Here is a 15,000-nt window from a genome sequence, read left to right as displayed (position 1 = left end):
CGATACGGTTCTTTAGATCCATCAAATTCTTTCGCCCAGGCATTTCCTCTACCTATTCGAGAGTGGGTAGAGACTATAATGCCATAGTTGACAATGACTGATGGTAGCCTTATACATACATATATATATATACACATACATATTTATATATATATATATACCTATATATACATATTTATATAGATATATATATACATTTATAAATATTTGTATAGGTATATATACATATATATACATTTATATATATTTATATCACGGATTTTTGTTCTGTTCTCAGTTTTTTTTTATTTTTTTTTTATGAATTTTGTTAAATACAGATGGCTCCATATGTGCGTAGCCGGCAAGGAGTCTATCAGTACCGATCCTGATTTCCCCATTCCTTGAACTGGCGGGAAAATGTTTTTCTTTTTAATACAATTGATATCGATGCTGTTTTTTTCTTGTAGAGTAAACACCCTGTCTAACGCAGTAGCAACAAACTAATAAGTCTTGTGCCACTTGAGCTACCCTGGAGCCCGGGGCCTCTTGTCTCGCTTGACATTGTTGTTCCTGAGTTTTTCTTAACGTAAATTGAAATAAAGTAAAATCCTGTAATTACAGAACCATCATTGTGCTTTGCCAGCACCTTCAGTGCTTTGTATTTGCAGGTGACACGAGGCTACAGTAGTAGTAGTCAGCACCCCACCCCAGACCCGCAGCTCTCTTCTACACCAGGGTAGCCCTTGTGGCTTTGACCCCTGGGTAGGGAGGCCCAGTAGTCTGGGGCGTCATTTGGGCGCACTTTTTCTTTGGTCCTGAAATCTTTTCCTTTATAATGTGACTTTCCTGAGCCTACCGGAGTTCCTCGGAACTCCCGTATTCGCTTGGGGGGTGGGCATTGAATTACCGTCCTTCGCCTAGGCAAGTTCGGCGGTAAGGAAGTGTCCCACACATAACTCGATCCCTCTGTGGTACTGGAGAACGCAACCAGGCTTCCACTGAGGGGGTAGAGGACGAAATACTGATCCACTCTCTTAGCTATTGCAGTTAGGTTGATAACAACAGTTAAGAGGTTTTTGTCCCTTCAGGACTACGACTTTGAGCGGAGGGGTCGGACCTGGTCCGATACCCAGAATGAATGACTCCCCGGCTACCCCTTCTCCTCCTAAAGGAGGAGGGGCGACTAACGACCCTTCTAAGACAAATCTGATGACGAACAATGGTACCCCCACTAATGACAAGACGAGACGACCACTTTTCACAATCCCCACCCAGAATGCAAGGTTCGCGAATGTAAAATGCGTGAATGAAAATCAGTCGCTTTTGAACGTGAACCCCTTTATCATCAAAAAGGTCCTTGATGGTCAAGTGGACGGCGACTTTGATTTTGTTAAAAAATTGCGAGATGGAAGCCTCCTTGTTAAAGTACAATACAACTCCCAGATTAAGGATTTACTTAAGCTGACGCAAATTCATGATCTTCGAGTAAAAGTAACTATTCCTATTGGCCCAAATACCTGTAAGGGAGTAATCTTTCACAGGGATTTGAGGACGATGGATGAAAGTGAAATTCTTGAGAGCATGAAGGACCAAGACGTAGTGGACGTTCATTGTATGACCAAGAAGGACGGGAATGTGCGAACGAAAACTGGACTGTGTTTTTTGACTTTTGCCTTGAATAAAATCCCTGAATATGTCAACGTCGGTTATGAACGTGTACAAGTAAGACCTTATGTCCAAAAGCCAATGCATTGTAACAGATGCCAAAAATTCGGACACACCTCATTAAGATGTATTGACAAAGATTCTTCTAAATTCACTTGCCGTAAATGTGCTGAAGCCCATGACACCAACACATGTACTAGCAAAGTTTCTAAATGTGCTAACTGTGAAGGTCCCCATCATTCAGGATCTGCCGAGTGCAGCATCCTGAAGAAGGAGACTGAAACATTGGCATATATGAGAAAGCAGGAAGTTAGTTATACTGAAGCTAAGAGGAAAGTGGAAAGTTTGACACACAAACCCGATACTTCCTATGCTGCAGCGGTAACTAGCAACAACCCTAGTACAAGTGATGTCAGTCAACAGCTTGCAGCTAAGGATCAGGAAATTGCCGAACTCAAACAAACCGTTAAAGAATTAAATATTAAAGTTTATCAACTGACAAAATTGGTCGATCAAATGGCTGCATCAACCCAGCCTAAACATCTTAAGGAAGCAGACACCGAATCACAGTCCGGAGCGCACCTTCCCGTCCGGGCTACTCCTGTGAGGACTTCGTCTGGCTCGCGATCGGTTTCTCGAGAGAGAAGCAGGTCGCAGTCTGTCAGTCGTCTCCCTCGCCAGGAGGTGCAGGACATGGAGGCTTCTGTCTCCAAACCATCCCGTGAGAGGTCCCCGGGAAGCGAGGGAGAGGAGGCGCCTCCCTCCCATAAAAAGAAAATTAAAACTGGTGGACAAGGCACTTCCAAACCTCATAAAACGTAATCATCGCGTCAACCATTATACAATGGAACTGTCGAAGTATTAGATCTAAAGTAAATGACCTTAAATTATTAGCCTCGTCCTATGCTCCCGATATTATCGTTCTCCAAGAAACTCATTTGACAAACCTCGTCTCTGACGAGGTCGTATCGCTCAGGAACTACCATTTATGTCGGAAGGATCGTGAGGGTAGGGGTGGAGGCGGAGTCGCCATGTACATCCACCAAAGCCTCCCTTTTACAGAAGTGACTATTGATTCTACTTTGGAGTTTGTCGCATGCAAAGTAAAAATTAATGGCACGTATCTGGCTATATGTTCAGTTTATTGTCCGCCTGATAAAGTGATAATCTATGATGAGCTCTTTGCTCTTCAGGAACGTCTGCCACAAAATAAAGTAATTTTAGGTGATTTCAATGCTCATCATACGTTATGGGGTTCCCTACGGGTGGATGGTAGAGGTGAGCAAGTAGTTAAGCTGATTAACGAGTCTGAATTAGTCCTTCTGAATGATGGTAGTCCCACGCGGGTGGACGATAATACCGGGAATTTGAGCTTTATAGATATATCACTGGTCTCTTCATCAATAGCAGCCAAGTGCCTGTGGCACACCATTGACGACTCGTTGGGAAGCGATCATCTTCCTATTTTGATTAAATATTCATGCGACACAGTGAGAACGCCTTCAGCGCCTAAATTTAACGTAAAAAGAGCAGACTGGGTCGCCTTCACAAGGAGCGTCAAGCTCGAACTTGTAGGAGAAACCATTGATGATAAAGTAAACAATATTCAGAATTCGATTATAGAAGCAGCTTTGCTATCTATTCCTAAAACTTCGACAGATAGCGTTAAGCATAGAGTTCCATGGTGGACACCAGATTGCCGCAGGGCGCTGTGCCGACGCAATAAGGCCTACAGGCTTTTCCAAAATAACATCACAAATGAGAACTTTTGCAACTATAAACAAGCAAGAACTAGGGCTCGTAGAGTAATTAGACAAGCAAAAAGAGACTCCTGGCGGAGCTTTGTCTCTACTATTAACAGTAACACAAAAACATCAGAGGTTTGGTCCACTATCAATAAAATCAATAAGAAAAAAACATCTTTTAAAATAAATAACATCATTGAAGAGGGAAATAACATCGATTCCCCTAGAGACATTGCTAATGCACTCGCCAGGCAGTTCTCTCATACAAGCAGCTCAGCAAACTATCATCACGCATTCCTGCCCATCAAGGAAGCGGCTGAGCTGCAACCAATTCACTTTGCCACAGGAGATGACTTTGATTACAACCAAGATCTTACAATGAATGAGCTTGTCTGTCCGAGCCCTAGAAGCCTGTAGAGGAACATCCCCAGGCCCCGATATGAGATGATAAAGCATCTTAATCATGATGACATGATTAAGTTGCTAGAAGTGTACAATGAAATTTGGAAAAGCCACTCTTTTCAAAACTCATGGCACTTCGCCCACATCATTCCCATATTGAAAGGAGGGGGTAATCCCAGATTTGCCATCTCCTACCGCCCAATTGCGTTGACAAGTTGCTTATGCAAGGTCATGGAAAGAATTGTTAATAGTAGGCTATTGCATTTTTTAAATTCCAGTAATTTACTAGTTGACGAGCAGTGCGGTTTCCGAAAGGGACGCCAAACTCTCGATCAACTAGTAAAGCTGGACAGTCATATTCAAGAGGCAATTGCCAAAAAAGATTTTCTGATTTCAGTATTTTTAGATATAGAAAAAGCCTACGACATGACATGGCGATATGGCCTACTCAGAAAACTTTATGCTTTCGGATTACGTGGAAACTTGCCTTGTTTTATACAAAATTTCATTTCTGACAGAACGTTTTCTGTCAAATTGTTTTCTGACAATGTCACTTTTTCGGACATTTTTGTCCAGGCAAACGGGGTCCCACAAGGAAGTGTCTTGTCACCTACATTATTTCTATGTATGATTAATGACATCTTACCAGCTCCTCCTCGGAATCTTAAATACTCACTGTACGCTGATGATTGTGCATTATGGCATTCCAGCAATAATGCAGAATTCTCAGCAAATCGCATCCAATTGGCACTGGATATGATTCATAACTGGGGCCTCCAGTGGGGTTTTAAGTTTTCCACTAGAAAGAGTATTGGGGTAATTTTTTCACATAGGAGGAAGCCGAACATCAGGCTAACTCTAGACAACCACCCAATACCTATTCAAAATTCTGCAAGATTTCTTGGGCTACTTTTTGATAGTAGACTCAATTGGAAGGACCACATTGGTCAATTAAAGAATAAATGTCAAAGAGCACTAAATTTATTAAAGTGCATTTCTGGTAATAAATGGGGAGCTGATAGACAGTCTTTGCTAATGGTGTATAAAGCCCTGATTAGGTCTAAAGTAGATTATGGGTCAATCGTGTATGGCTCGGCATCGAAAACAAGTTTGAAAGGATTGGATGTTGTGCAGAATGCTTGTTTGCGTGTGTGTCTTGGAGCCCTGAAATGTACTCGGATCGAGCGTCTTGAGGTGGAGTCAGGAGTACCTCCCCTCCGACTCAGACGCGGCCAGTTAGCACTGACCTATGCCGCAAAGGTGGCTCGAGACCCGAGCCACCCTAATGGCAATGGAGGCACTAGGCCCTTTGCCACGAGACTCCACGACCTCGTCGAGAAAGTCGGTATAGATCTCTCTACCATCGATACCCTGGTTAAGTCAAATATAGCGCCATGGGAAACCCCCAATTTTTCTATCATGGAAGCCTGGCTTCCATCAGCCAAGGCCATGGCGCCGGAGGGTGAGGTACGCCAGAGGTTCAGAGAGATCCTTATTAAACATCTATCCTTTCTTCATATATATACCGACGGCTCCAAGACAGATGAGTGTGTAGGTGCGGGTGTATGGTCGACTGAATGTGAACTAAAGTTTAGACTGCCGAATCATACATCGATTTTTCTTGCTGAACTTTTTGCCATTGATAAAGCTATTGATTTTGCACTATCGACGACCCACGATAGAATAGTCATTTTTTCAGATTCGTTAAGTTCACTTAAAGCTATTAAATCCTTAGAAACAACTAAAAATGAATTGCTGGGTAATATCATTCGTAAGTTACACGGTGCCAACAAATCAATCAAACTAATATGGGTACCAGGTCACTCTGGTATCCATGGTAATGAACAGGCTGACAAACTAGCCGGGTCAACTGGCGATCTGGACACTACCATAGTTCGTACAGATCTCAGGTGTTTTGTGTCTCTTATAAAAGCAAAAATACATCTCCTGTGGCAAAGTGAGTGGACCAACCTCCAACTCACAAACAAAACGAAGCAAACTATAGACCTGTGGGACACATCCCACAGGAAAGACAGAAGGGAGGAGGTGGTGTTGGCCCGCCTTAGGGTCAACGCCTCAAGATATACCCACCTCACTCCCTACATTGAAAAAAATTTCCCTCCACGATGCCAAATCTGCAATAGCACCAAAACCATCAATCACATTCTCACAACTTGTCAACAATACAATAACCAAAGACAAAAAATAATAAACTATTTCCGATTAAAAAATAAAGATTTAACAACATCAAATCTTTTATCAGATGACGAAAAGATCATCAGTAAAGTAATCACTTTTTTAAGGGAGACAAAACTTTATGACCTTATATAGATTGAAAGAATAAATAGGATCCATTGGCTTAATAACCTTGGCCACATGCCGCTGGTTGATAGCCAAGAAATCCAACAAACAAACAAACAACATGCTGTTTTTATTGTTATTGATGTTATGATTATTAACTGTTATTAAAATATTGGTAACATTTAAGAAAATGAATTAATGCAAAGGATTAAAGTCAAGGAAAAGGGTAAACAGGTGAGATAGGTAGGACTAATAACTGACTCCTTGGTGAGTAAGCACTTGTAGAGCCATGTATTTGTAAATACAGTAAATAAACTTATATTACAGTGGGCTTGATATGTATTCATGCCATACGTGCCGACTGGGTTAAGTACATTAATGGTTTTCTGTTGACTTGTTCATGTAAAATATAATAGATAAAAACTTCTCCTTTTTTCAAAACTTTGTATGTCGATACAAACTTCGATGATATCGTGTTTTGTAGCCACCGTGATGCAACTTGAAACAATGCATCAAAGTGTTAGGGGTTTTGGGATGCTACAAAAAAGCGTATATGTGTGTGTGTGTGTGTGTGTGTGTGTGTGTGTGTGTGTGTGAAAGATGGAATACTGTAGTGCCGCAATTATATGGATATCATATATATGAATTATATATATGTATATGTAGTACAAGTGTTAGCGCGCCGAACCGCAGTTGATTAGGAAGGGCATCCAATCAGGCAAAGGTGACACTGCCATATAACCTCTCAATAGGGAATTGAGGAAGGCCTATGCCCTCCAGTGGAATGAATTTCTGTTTTAAAAAATGGATATATGCATATATACAGACATAAGTGTGTGTGTGTGTGTTGAAACACGCGCTTATCTTCATATACTTATACAATGACTTGAGTACATTTACCCTACCTCCTCGTTACATCTTTTAAAACTAAAGTTGATTTGCCTGTACTTGGCTTACATATCTTTACTAACGTAATTAAAGATCGGGTTATACATTCACCAACAATAAAACAAAGATGAAAAATATCAGGTATACGGATCGAAAGGACTTCTCAAACCAACTGCTCGCAAATGTGTTTAACAAATGATTTTTTTGGTTACACTTGAAATTGTAAAATATACATCGAGATATCACATTAAGACACTACAACCATAATATATAATGCATAAACAATAATGTGTACTGATGCATATATAATAAATTGAAGTTTAATTAAGAAACCACTTAATAAACGCATTGTCAGCTAAGAATTTCCCTAAAACAGGGAAATTTCCCTGAACCTGACAACACTGTTATCGGAATCGCCCAGGTCCTCCCTAGAAGGATACATTAGAACTGTTAATATAGTTTATCGTTATCACCCCATCATCATGGTTACTTATCATGTTTCTTGTTTCATTCAGGTCACGTGACATGAAAACAAGATGGTGACGAAAATAGGCGCAGAAGAGGCAGGTCAAGAAACGATGAATGGAAACGCGCAGAAGAAAGATGACCTGACCGTCATTGAAATGAAGGGCAGTGAAGGGTGAGTTGCTGCTGTTTTGTTGTATTTTTATTTGGTTGCATTTATGCGTGAATGTTATTTTTCTGTTCCTACGTATGTTGTATCTTGAGATTTGTTATATTGTTTTTTGTTGGAGGTGGTGCATATGTTGCTGCATAGGCTTATGTTTCCCTCTGTTGTTCTTATGTATTGTGTTGCTTTTTGGTGTATTTCGTTGTTTATCAGGTGATTCTGTTTGTAGGCAAGGTACTATGTTATATATGGTTGCTGTATCATATTCATATGTTCCCGTGTTTGTGTATATTGTAATCTGTAGTTGTACTGTTATATTTATTAGTTTTGATGTTTATGTTCGTGCTGTCTTTTCTCTAGTTGCCTAGAGTTATTCCAGTTCTTGGTTGAATGCTGGTGCTGTTTGTTGGGGTCAGGTCGGTGTGGCTGAGGCTCTGGTTGCTTTTGTTACTGATTTTTTTCTTTTACTTTCTTTTTGAATGCTTGCTGTTAATGTATATGTTCTTTCCTGTTATATTTCATTGATCGAACTTTTATTGAAGAAAATATGTTTTCCTTCTTTCTCTGTCTTTTTATTTTATGCACATGTATGTATGTATGTTGTCTGTTGTTTCTTTCCAGTCATGTTATTGTTGTTATTAATTAATCTATTTTTTTTTTTTTTATCTCGATGGGATATGGGTACCAGATGCTAATGTTGCTGCGGTTTCGTTGGCTGAACGCTGAAGCTATTGTTGCTGTTCCTATTGTTGTTGCTGGGCGCATGCTATAGTTTATCCTCTGTATATATGAGCGTTATAGTTTCCTGTATTGCTATTTTGCCAGAGACGACGAAGGCGCCGATAAAAACGTTGGAACCAAAGATGGCGAAAAGAAGGAAGACGCTCTTCCGCCGGTCCCTGTGTTCCAGATGGTAAGGCACACGACTCAATAGGTTGTTGCTACATAGGTCGTTATCATCATATGGATGTTTGTGTGTGTGTGTGTTTAGGGGGGGGGGGGCGTAAATGCAGAAATAAGTAGTCGTAAAAATGCCTGCTCAGGCCCCTTTCTCTCTCGCCGCCGTGTCACAAGTGTTAGTGCGCCGAACCGCGTATATTCATGTGACAATACATAAGTTATGTAGAATATAACAAAAGATAAATAAAATAACATTGGCATACATATTTCAGTAACATTACATATAACTGGGTTACAGTGTCTGTGCGTGTGAGTGTGGGTAGGTGGGTAAGTTTGTTTGTAATATATCATTGATAACTAATAGTTTGTTAATCTTAAGCTTAATCAGCGTTGCCTTGTGTCCTTCTTTAGTTCCGATACGCGAGCGTGAAAGAGAAGTGGCTGATGTTCGCGGGCGTGCTCGCGTCCCTCATTGCGGGCGTATGCATGCCGGCCATGTTCATTCTCTTTGGCGACGTCACGGACGCTTTCGTCTACAATGACCTGCTTACCAGCATTAATAATGAGACCAATTTGTCGGCAATCGTAGCTGCGAATCCCGATATGGAGAATGCGACGATCGACGAGTAAGTATCTTGTGCCTTGTTTAAATTATATTTATCTGTTAAGTATTTAAATCAAGTATGTACTTTAGGGAAATTATGATACTAAATACCTGCGCCTTTTTTCCCATTTCGATCTATCACAATCGATATATGCTGGATGTATGCTGTCCATTAATTATACTGATATCTAAAATGAAAATATTCTTCCGTTAGATATTCACCACTGAATATTCTCTCTCTCTCTCTCTCTCTCTCTCTCTCTCTCTCTCTCTCTCTCTCTCTCTCTCTCTCTCTCTTTCTCTCTCATATATACATGTGTGTGTGTGTGTGTAAATATATATCCTTCCCTAGTCATTCCTTCCCTCCTTCCCTTGCTGTATGTATATATATGTTTGCATTTGCTTTCAGAATCATCGAGTACATTACAGCCTCGTATGGTATTGAGGACTTCTTCCAAGAGATCGTGAAATTCGGAGCCGGCACCTTCATCATCGGAGCCGTTCAAATGGTCATGGGATACATCTTCGTCACGTCCATGAACTACGCGGCAGAAGGGCAGGTGAGGTTCTGCACATCTGGCCCTGATTGGCATGTCTTCAGTCCGATTCACTGATTGACTTTATTTACTGTGGTTATCACATTATTTCCCGTTGAATCTTTTTGAATTGAATATCATATATGTTTGATTTATTAATTGGATTTCTTTATTTTGAATAATCTATTTTGTATTTGATCTTAATTTTTTTTTTATGTGCATTATATCTTCAGTTTTTGCTATTTTTTTATTTTACCTTGTATCTATTTATCTATTTAGAGTTTGTTTCTCTATACTGATATATTTTGTTCGCTTAATATTCCTCTCTACGTGGACTCATTTCCACTTTGCTTTGAATGTCTCTTCCAGGTATATAGGTTGCGAGGTATGTTTCTGAAGAGCATCTTAAGGCAGGAAATTGGCTGGTTTGATACTCATCAGACTAATGATTTTGCCAGCAGAGTTACTGAGTAAGTAAGAGACATTAGCTTATAATATTCATCATAAACTGTGGAGATATGCTCCTTCTGTAACTATATTAAAAAAAGATGTCGAAAATGATGAGTAATCAAGGAGTTGTATGTACTTTTATATTTTTACTTAAGTGGTCAGGGCTTACCTATCCAAATCCCTGTCTTCTTTCCAGGGACTTGAATAAATTACAAGAAGGAATTGGTGAGAAAGTGGGCATGTTCATATTCTTCATGACGATATTCATAGCCTCTCTCATTAATGCCTTTGTCCACGGATGGGAACTCACGCTAGTCATTCTGTCTGTGTTCCCACTCTTAGGAATCTCTACTGGAATTATTGCAAAGGTAAGTCTGATGTATGTCCAATATTTGTGCAAATAACATGTCATAAGTTTTGTAACCAAACACATTCAATATATTTCGGACGAAGTTATATTCGAAGCCGGTTAAATACAAACCTTGTATTGTGAAGACATTCATTCTCATTTATACATTTTATACCTTTGTCGGTTCACATTTTCAACTTATTTGATAAATGTCTCCGTTCTTTAATTCAAGAGATATACCTTTTTTATGTTTGCATATTCATTTACCTTTTATTTCGCTTCAGGTTCAGTCTAGCTTAACATCAGTAGAAATGAAAGAGTATGCGAAGGCAGGTGGCATCGCAGAGGAAGTGATATCAGCCATCAGGACAGTGGTTGCCTTTGGAGGAGAAGCTAAAGAAGTAGAAAGGTAAGCGTTTTTTTCAGCAAGATTCTTTTTCTATGAATTTCCAGAATGTATTAGTATTTATCTGATATATGAATCAAAGTTTTTTTTTTATCTAATTGGTAAAATAAAGTGCTCTAGCATGGTTGTATTTTAATTTTTTTCGCAGTATATTAGCATGGATCTTATATGCATTTTAAAATATATGTTTTCGTGGTATGTATGTATATGTGTATACATACATACATATATATACATATATTACACACACACACACACACACACACACACACACACACACACACACACACACACACACACACACACACACACACACAGACATACACACACACAGACACACACACACACACGCACACGCACACGCACACACTCACACACGCACACACACGCACGCACGCACGCACGCACGCACGCACGCACGCACGCACGCACGCACACACACACACACACACACTCACTCACTCACTCACTCACTCACTCACTCACTCACTCACTCACTCACACACACACACACACACACACACACACACACACACACACACACACACACAAATATATATGTATGTATAGATAAATAGAAAGATAGAGAGATAAAGGGATAGATATAGATATAAATATATAAATGGCCTTTTACATTCGTCGCGTGTGCCACAGGTACGACGCCAACCTTGTGCACGCCAAGCGAGCGGGCGTGAAGCGAGGCTTCGTGACGGGCGTGGGCATGGGCTTGATGTGGTTCCTGATCTACGCGGCGTACGCCCTGGCCTTTTACTACGGCACCGGCCTCATTCTTGAGTCAAGAACGGATCCGGATAGCAATTTCAACCCCTCCAATCTTATCATTGTGAGCTAAGAGGGTTTTGGTCTTTAGTCTTGCGTTATATTCTTTATGTTCCATTTAAGTGTTTAACATTCGCAAATCCAGTCATCTAAACTTGGCACTGATATGTATTAAAATGCTTAAACACAATAATAAACCAAAATATGCAGTCACAAGAGAAAAATACCTTCTTTACTAAGGTGGTTAGGAAATGGAAGTTCCTACGCTTATACAAACTGTGTTTGTATAATTGTAGGAAGGGGTCAGTATATCAGAATCCTTTTATATACTAGCTCATATATACTGCAAAAACGCGCAAATACACTTATTTTGTACAACCTTAAAATTGTTAGATATCAGTAGAGTTTAATGATGAAACAATTAATAATATATTAATATTGTAACTGCAAGATCTTTAGTCCTCTTTAATGCATGTATGGTGTTTCCTCCTGTGCCTCATATAGTTCTGGGCGTCGCCAAATCTAAATGCCTACACGAATATTTCAATTTTCGAGTCAGATTTAGGGACTATAATTGAACATCTCTGATGTTTCGTTCACAGAAATAAATCACTGTCCATTTTCTAGGTATTCTTTAGTGTGCTAATGGGTGCTATGAACGTTGGCCAAGCAGCTCCATATATTGAGGCCTTCAGTGTAGCCAGAGGAGCGGCTGCAACGATCTTTGATATCATTGAAAGAAAGTCGGCCATCGACCCTACCGGCTCTGACGGAGAAAAGCCTTCTTCTGTGAAGGGGATGATTGGTAACTTATGCGATCGACATAGCAGATTCAGAGAGATTTTCACCCCCGTGTTACATATTAATGTGTATGATTGTATATAATTGCCACCTTTTCGTGTTTCTGTAATTTTGATCGCATCTTCATTTTTTCAGAGTTCAAAGATGTCCGCTTCAGCTACCCATCAAGACCAGACGTGAGAGTGTTGCAGGGCGTGTCTCTAAGCATAGAACCGGGGCAGACCGTGGCCCTGGTGGGCTCCTCCGGCTGCGGGAAATCGACCTGTGTCCAGCTCATACAACGGTTCTATGACCCACTGGATGGTCATGTAAGTTACAGAAAGAGAGAAGTTTTGCACAAGTGAACGAATTTATGTAGTTTTGTATGTGTGCGGGTTGCGTGTATATGAGCGTCTGTATAGAACAGTGAAAGTTGTGCATTTTCCTATAAATAAAAGATCCGACCTAAATACAAGGAACTTCATACACTCAGGTGTTCCTAGATGGCCGTGAAATAAAGAGTCTTAACATCGGTTGGTTGCGAGACCAGATTGGGGTTGTGGGCCAAGAGCCGGTCCTCTTTGCGACCAGCGTTGCCGAGAACATAAGGTACGGCCGCGAAGGGGTTTCCATGGAGGACATTCAGGCGGCGGCCAAAGAGGCCAATGCTCATGACTTCATCATGAAATTACCGAAGGTGAGAGGATATCACTTGCATTCTGTGACTAATGTTCTTTCACATAAATCTTGTTTCCGATCGTCTGATTGAAAAAAAAAAATCTGAAAAGATTCAGTTTGTATAATTCTGAACTTATTGTAGTTAAAGCCACGTAAGAGTTTGATTCAAAGTAAGTTCATAATATATCGAAGACTTAAAATACAGTTAGAATCATCAGAAACAGAGAATTAAGAATCATCCACCTATTCTACAGCAATACGAAACAAACGTCGGCGAGCGAGGAAGCCAGATGTCGGGGGGGCAGAAGCAGCGGATTGCCATTGCGCGAGCACTGATCAGGCAGCCCAAGATTCTGCTCCTGGACGAGGCCACATCGGCGCTGGACACGCAGAGCGAGGCGGTTGTGCAGCAGGCGCTCGACAAGGTTGGTGAGGCCACGCACGCGCGCTCCCACGCGTATGTATGTGTTTGCTAGCAAGTATGTAGGTAAATGAAATCTTACATCTTAATTTTTCTTGTTGGATGGTTTAAGCTGTAGGACTGAAACGCACGAGATGTAAATTGTCCATTATTTTGTCTTGATAGTAATTCGAAATATGTTGCTATGCTCCTAGCAATGGTATATTTTTTTATTTTTAAAAACATATATAAAGTAGGAAAACAAAACCAAAAAACTCGTGCAACACTTACTATCAGCTAACTTTTCCAACAGGTAAGGAAAGGGCGCACAACAGTGGTCGTGGCGCACCGCCTATCCACCATCAAACCCGCAAATAAGATCGTAGTGTTCAACAAAGGAAAGATTGAGGAAGTGGGAACTCACAATGAACTGATGAAGCTGCAAGGGCTTTATTACAATCTTGTCACAGCTCAAGTCAGCCCGCAAGAGGAAAAGGGTAACTTCTGTTTCACCTTTACCTTTTTTTTATGCATGGCATCGCTCTTTTTTCGTTGATGTTTGAATTAGGGTGGCGTATCTTGAAAATGCTAGATTATTCCTTTTGGTCAGTAAATAAACACAAGTGAGGCTTCCTCTTTTCTTTAGGCATTTTAACATTTAGATGTTCACATTTTCGTTATTATATCACTAACATTAGAATCGCAATGTTGATGATGGTGTCAATGATTATAACAATGATTAATATCGATATCAACATTACTATTATCATTTTACCATTATCTATTTTATTCCTTTATCTTTTCACTAAAACAATTAATAACCTACTGCATCCCTCTCCCACAGCAGAGAACAAGGGCATCCCCCAGAAAGGGAAGGCTGAGAGCGATGCGGCCCTCCTTGAAGGCGAAGCCCTCTCGGAGTTCAGCCAGGACATTATTGAGGACCTGGCCAGCATGTCCCCGGTGGCCCTCACGCGCAGCCCGTCCATCCGCCAGTCCCTCAAGAGGCGCCGCGCTTCGTCCGTCAAGCCAGTTAAAAGCCCTCTGCGGAATATACAGGTGAGTACTCCCCATGACCATTTTGTTTTATAGTTATGTAGGTTCTAAAATTATTTTGTTTTTCTTCGTGAAATGGACTAGCCTATACGTATTTCTCACATTTTAGACCTGTGGTTCTTACCCTTTTTAGTCATGGACCCAAGGTAGTACCTTGCACGGACCCCTTTAAGAATGTGATGAAAGCTATGGACCCCTTTCCCGGGAAATATTCACATAAACACAACTTTGCATGCAATGTGTATAGTGTATTTTATTTATTGAGAATTGATTGTCTCATACATATATGCGATACACAAATAATGATTAAACTTTAAAGTAAACAATCTAAAAAAACACACACTAATATAAATGTTATTTTGATATGATCTTCACGGACCACAGAAACCCAGGTTAAGATCCCCAGTCTTAAAAAGTTATGTCATAGGTCTGAATATGAAAATTATGTTA

At 40.4% G+C, this 15,000-nt stretch overlaps 1 protein-coding gene across 4 annotated transcripts in view; it reads left to right on the top strand.

The window, feature by feature from the left end:
- The window catches only part of LOC125047983 (ATP-dependent translocase ABCB1-like), a gene marked incomplete at its 3' end in the record, with an annotated part of 74,998 nt that overhangs the window by 37,498 nt on the left and 22,500 nt on the right, over positions 1-15,000 (top strand). For 3 of the 4 annotated variants that reach the window (XM_047646540.1, XM_047646539.1, XM_047646541.1), the window contains 14 exon segments: positions 7,496-7,620; positions 8,437-8,524; positions 8,923-9,137; positions 9,525-9,675; positions 10,021-10,121; positions 10,298-10,469; positions 10,735-10,859; positions 11,511-11,700; positions 12,264-12,441; positions 12,573-12,745; positions 12,910-13,113; positions 13,349-13,519; positions 13,808-13,991; positions 14,339-14,553. In XM_047646540.1, coding sequence (XP_047502496.1) covers positions 7,517-7,620; positions 8,437-8,524; positions 8,923-9,137; positions 9,525-9,675; positions 10,021-10,121; positions 10,298-10,469; positions 10,735-10,859; positions 11,511-11,700; positions 12,264-12,441; positions 12,573-12,745; positions 12,910-13,113; positions 13,349-13,519; positions 13,808-13,991; positions 14,339-14,553 — 2,271 coding nt within the window. In that variant the 5' untranslated portion in view covers positions 7,496-7,516. 4 annotated transcript variants of the gene reach the window in all.

The sequence above is a fragment of the Penaeus chinensis genome, chromosome 42, assembly GCF_019202785.1.
Source record: "Penaeus chinensis breed Huanghai No. 1 chromosome 42, ASM1920278v2, whole genome shotgun sequence".
NCBI classification, from domain to species: Eukaryota; Metazoa; Arthropoda; class Malacostraca; order Decapoda; family Penaeidae; genus Penaeus; species Penaeus chinensis.
The sequence above is the reverse complement of the archived record's forward strand: the minus strand, read 5'-3'. Positions and strand labels throughout refer to the sequence as shown.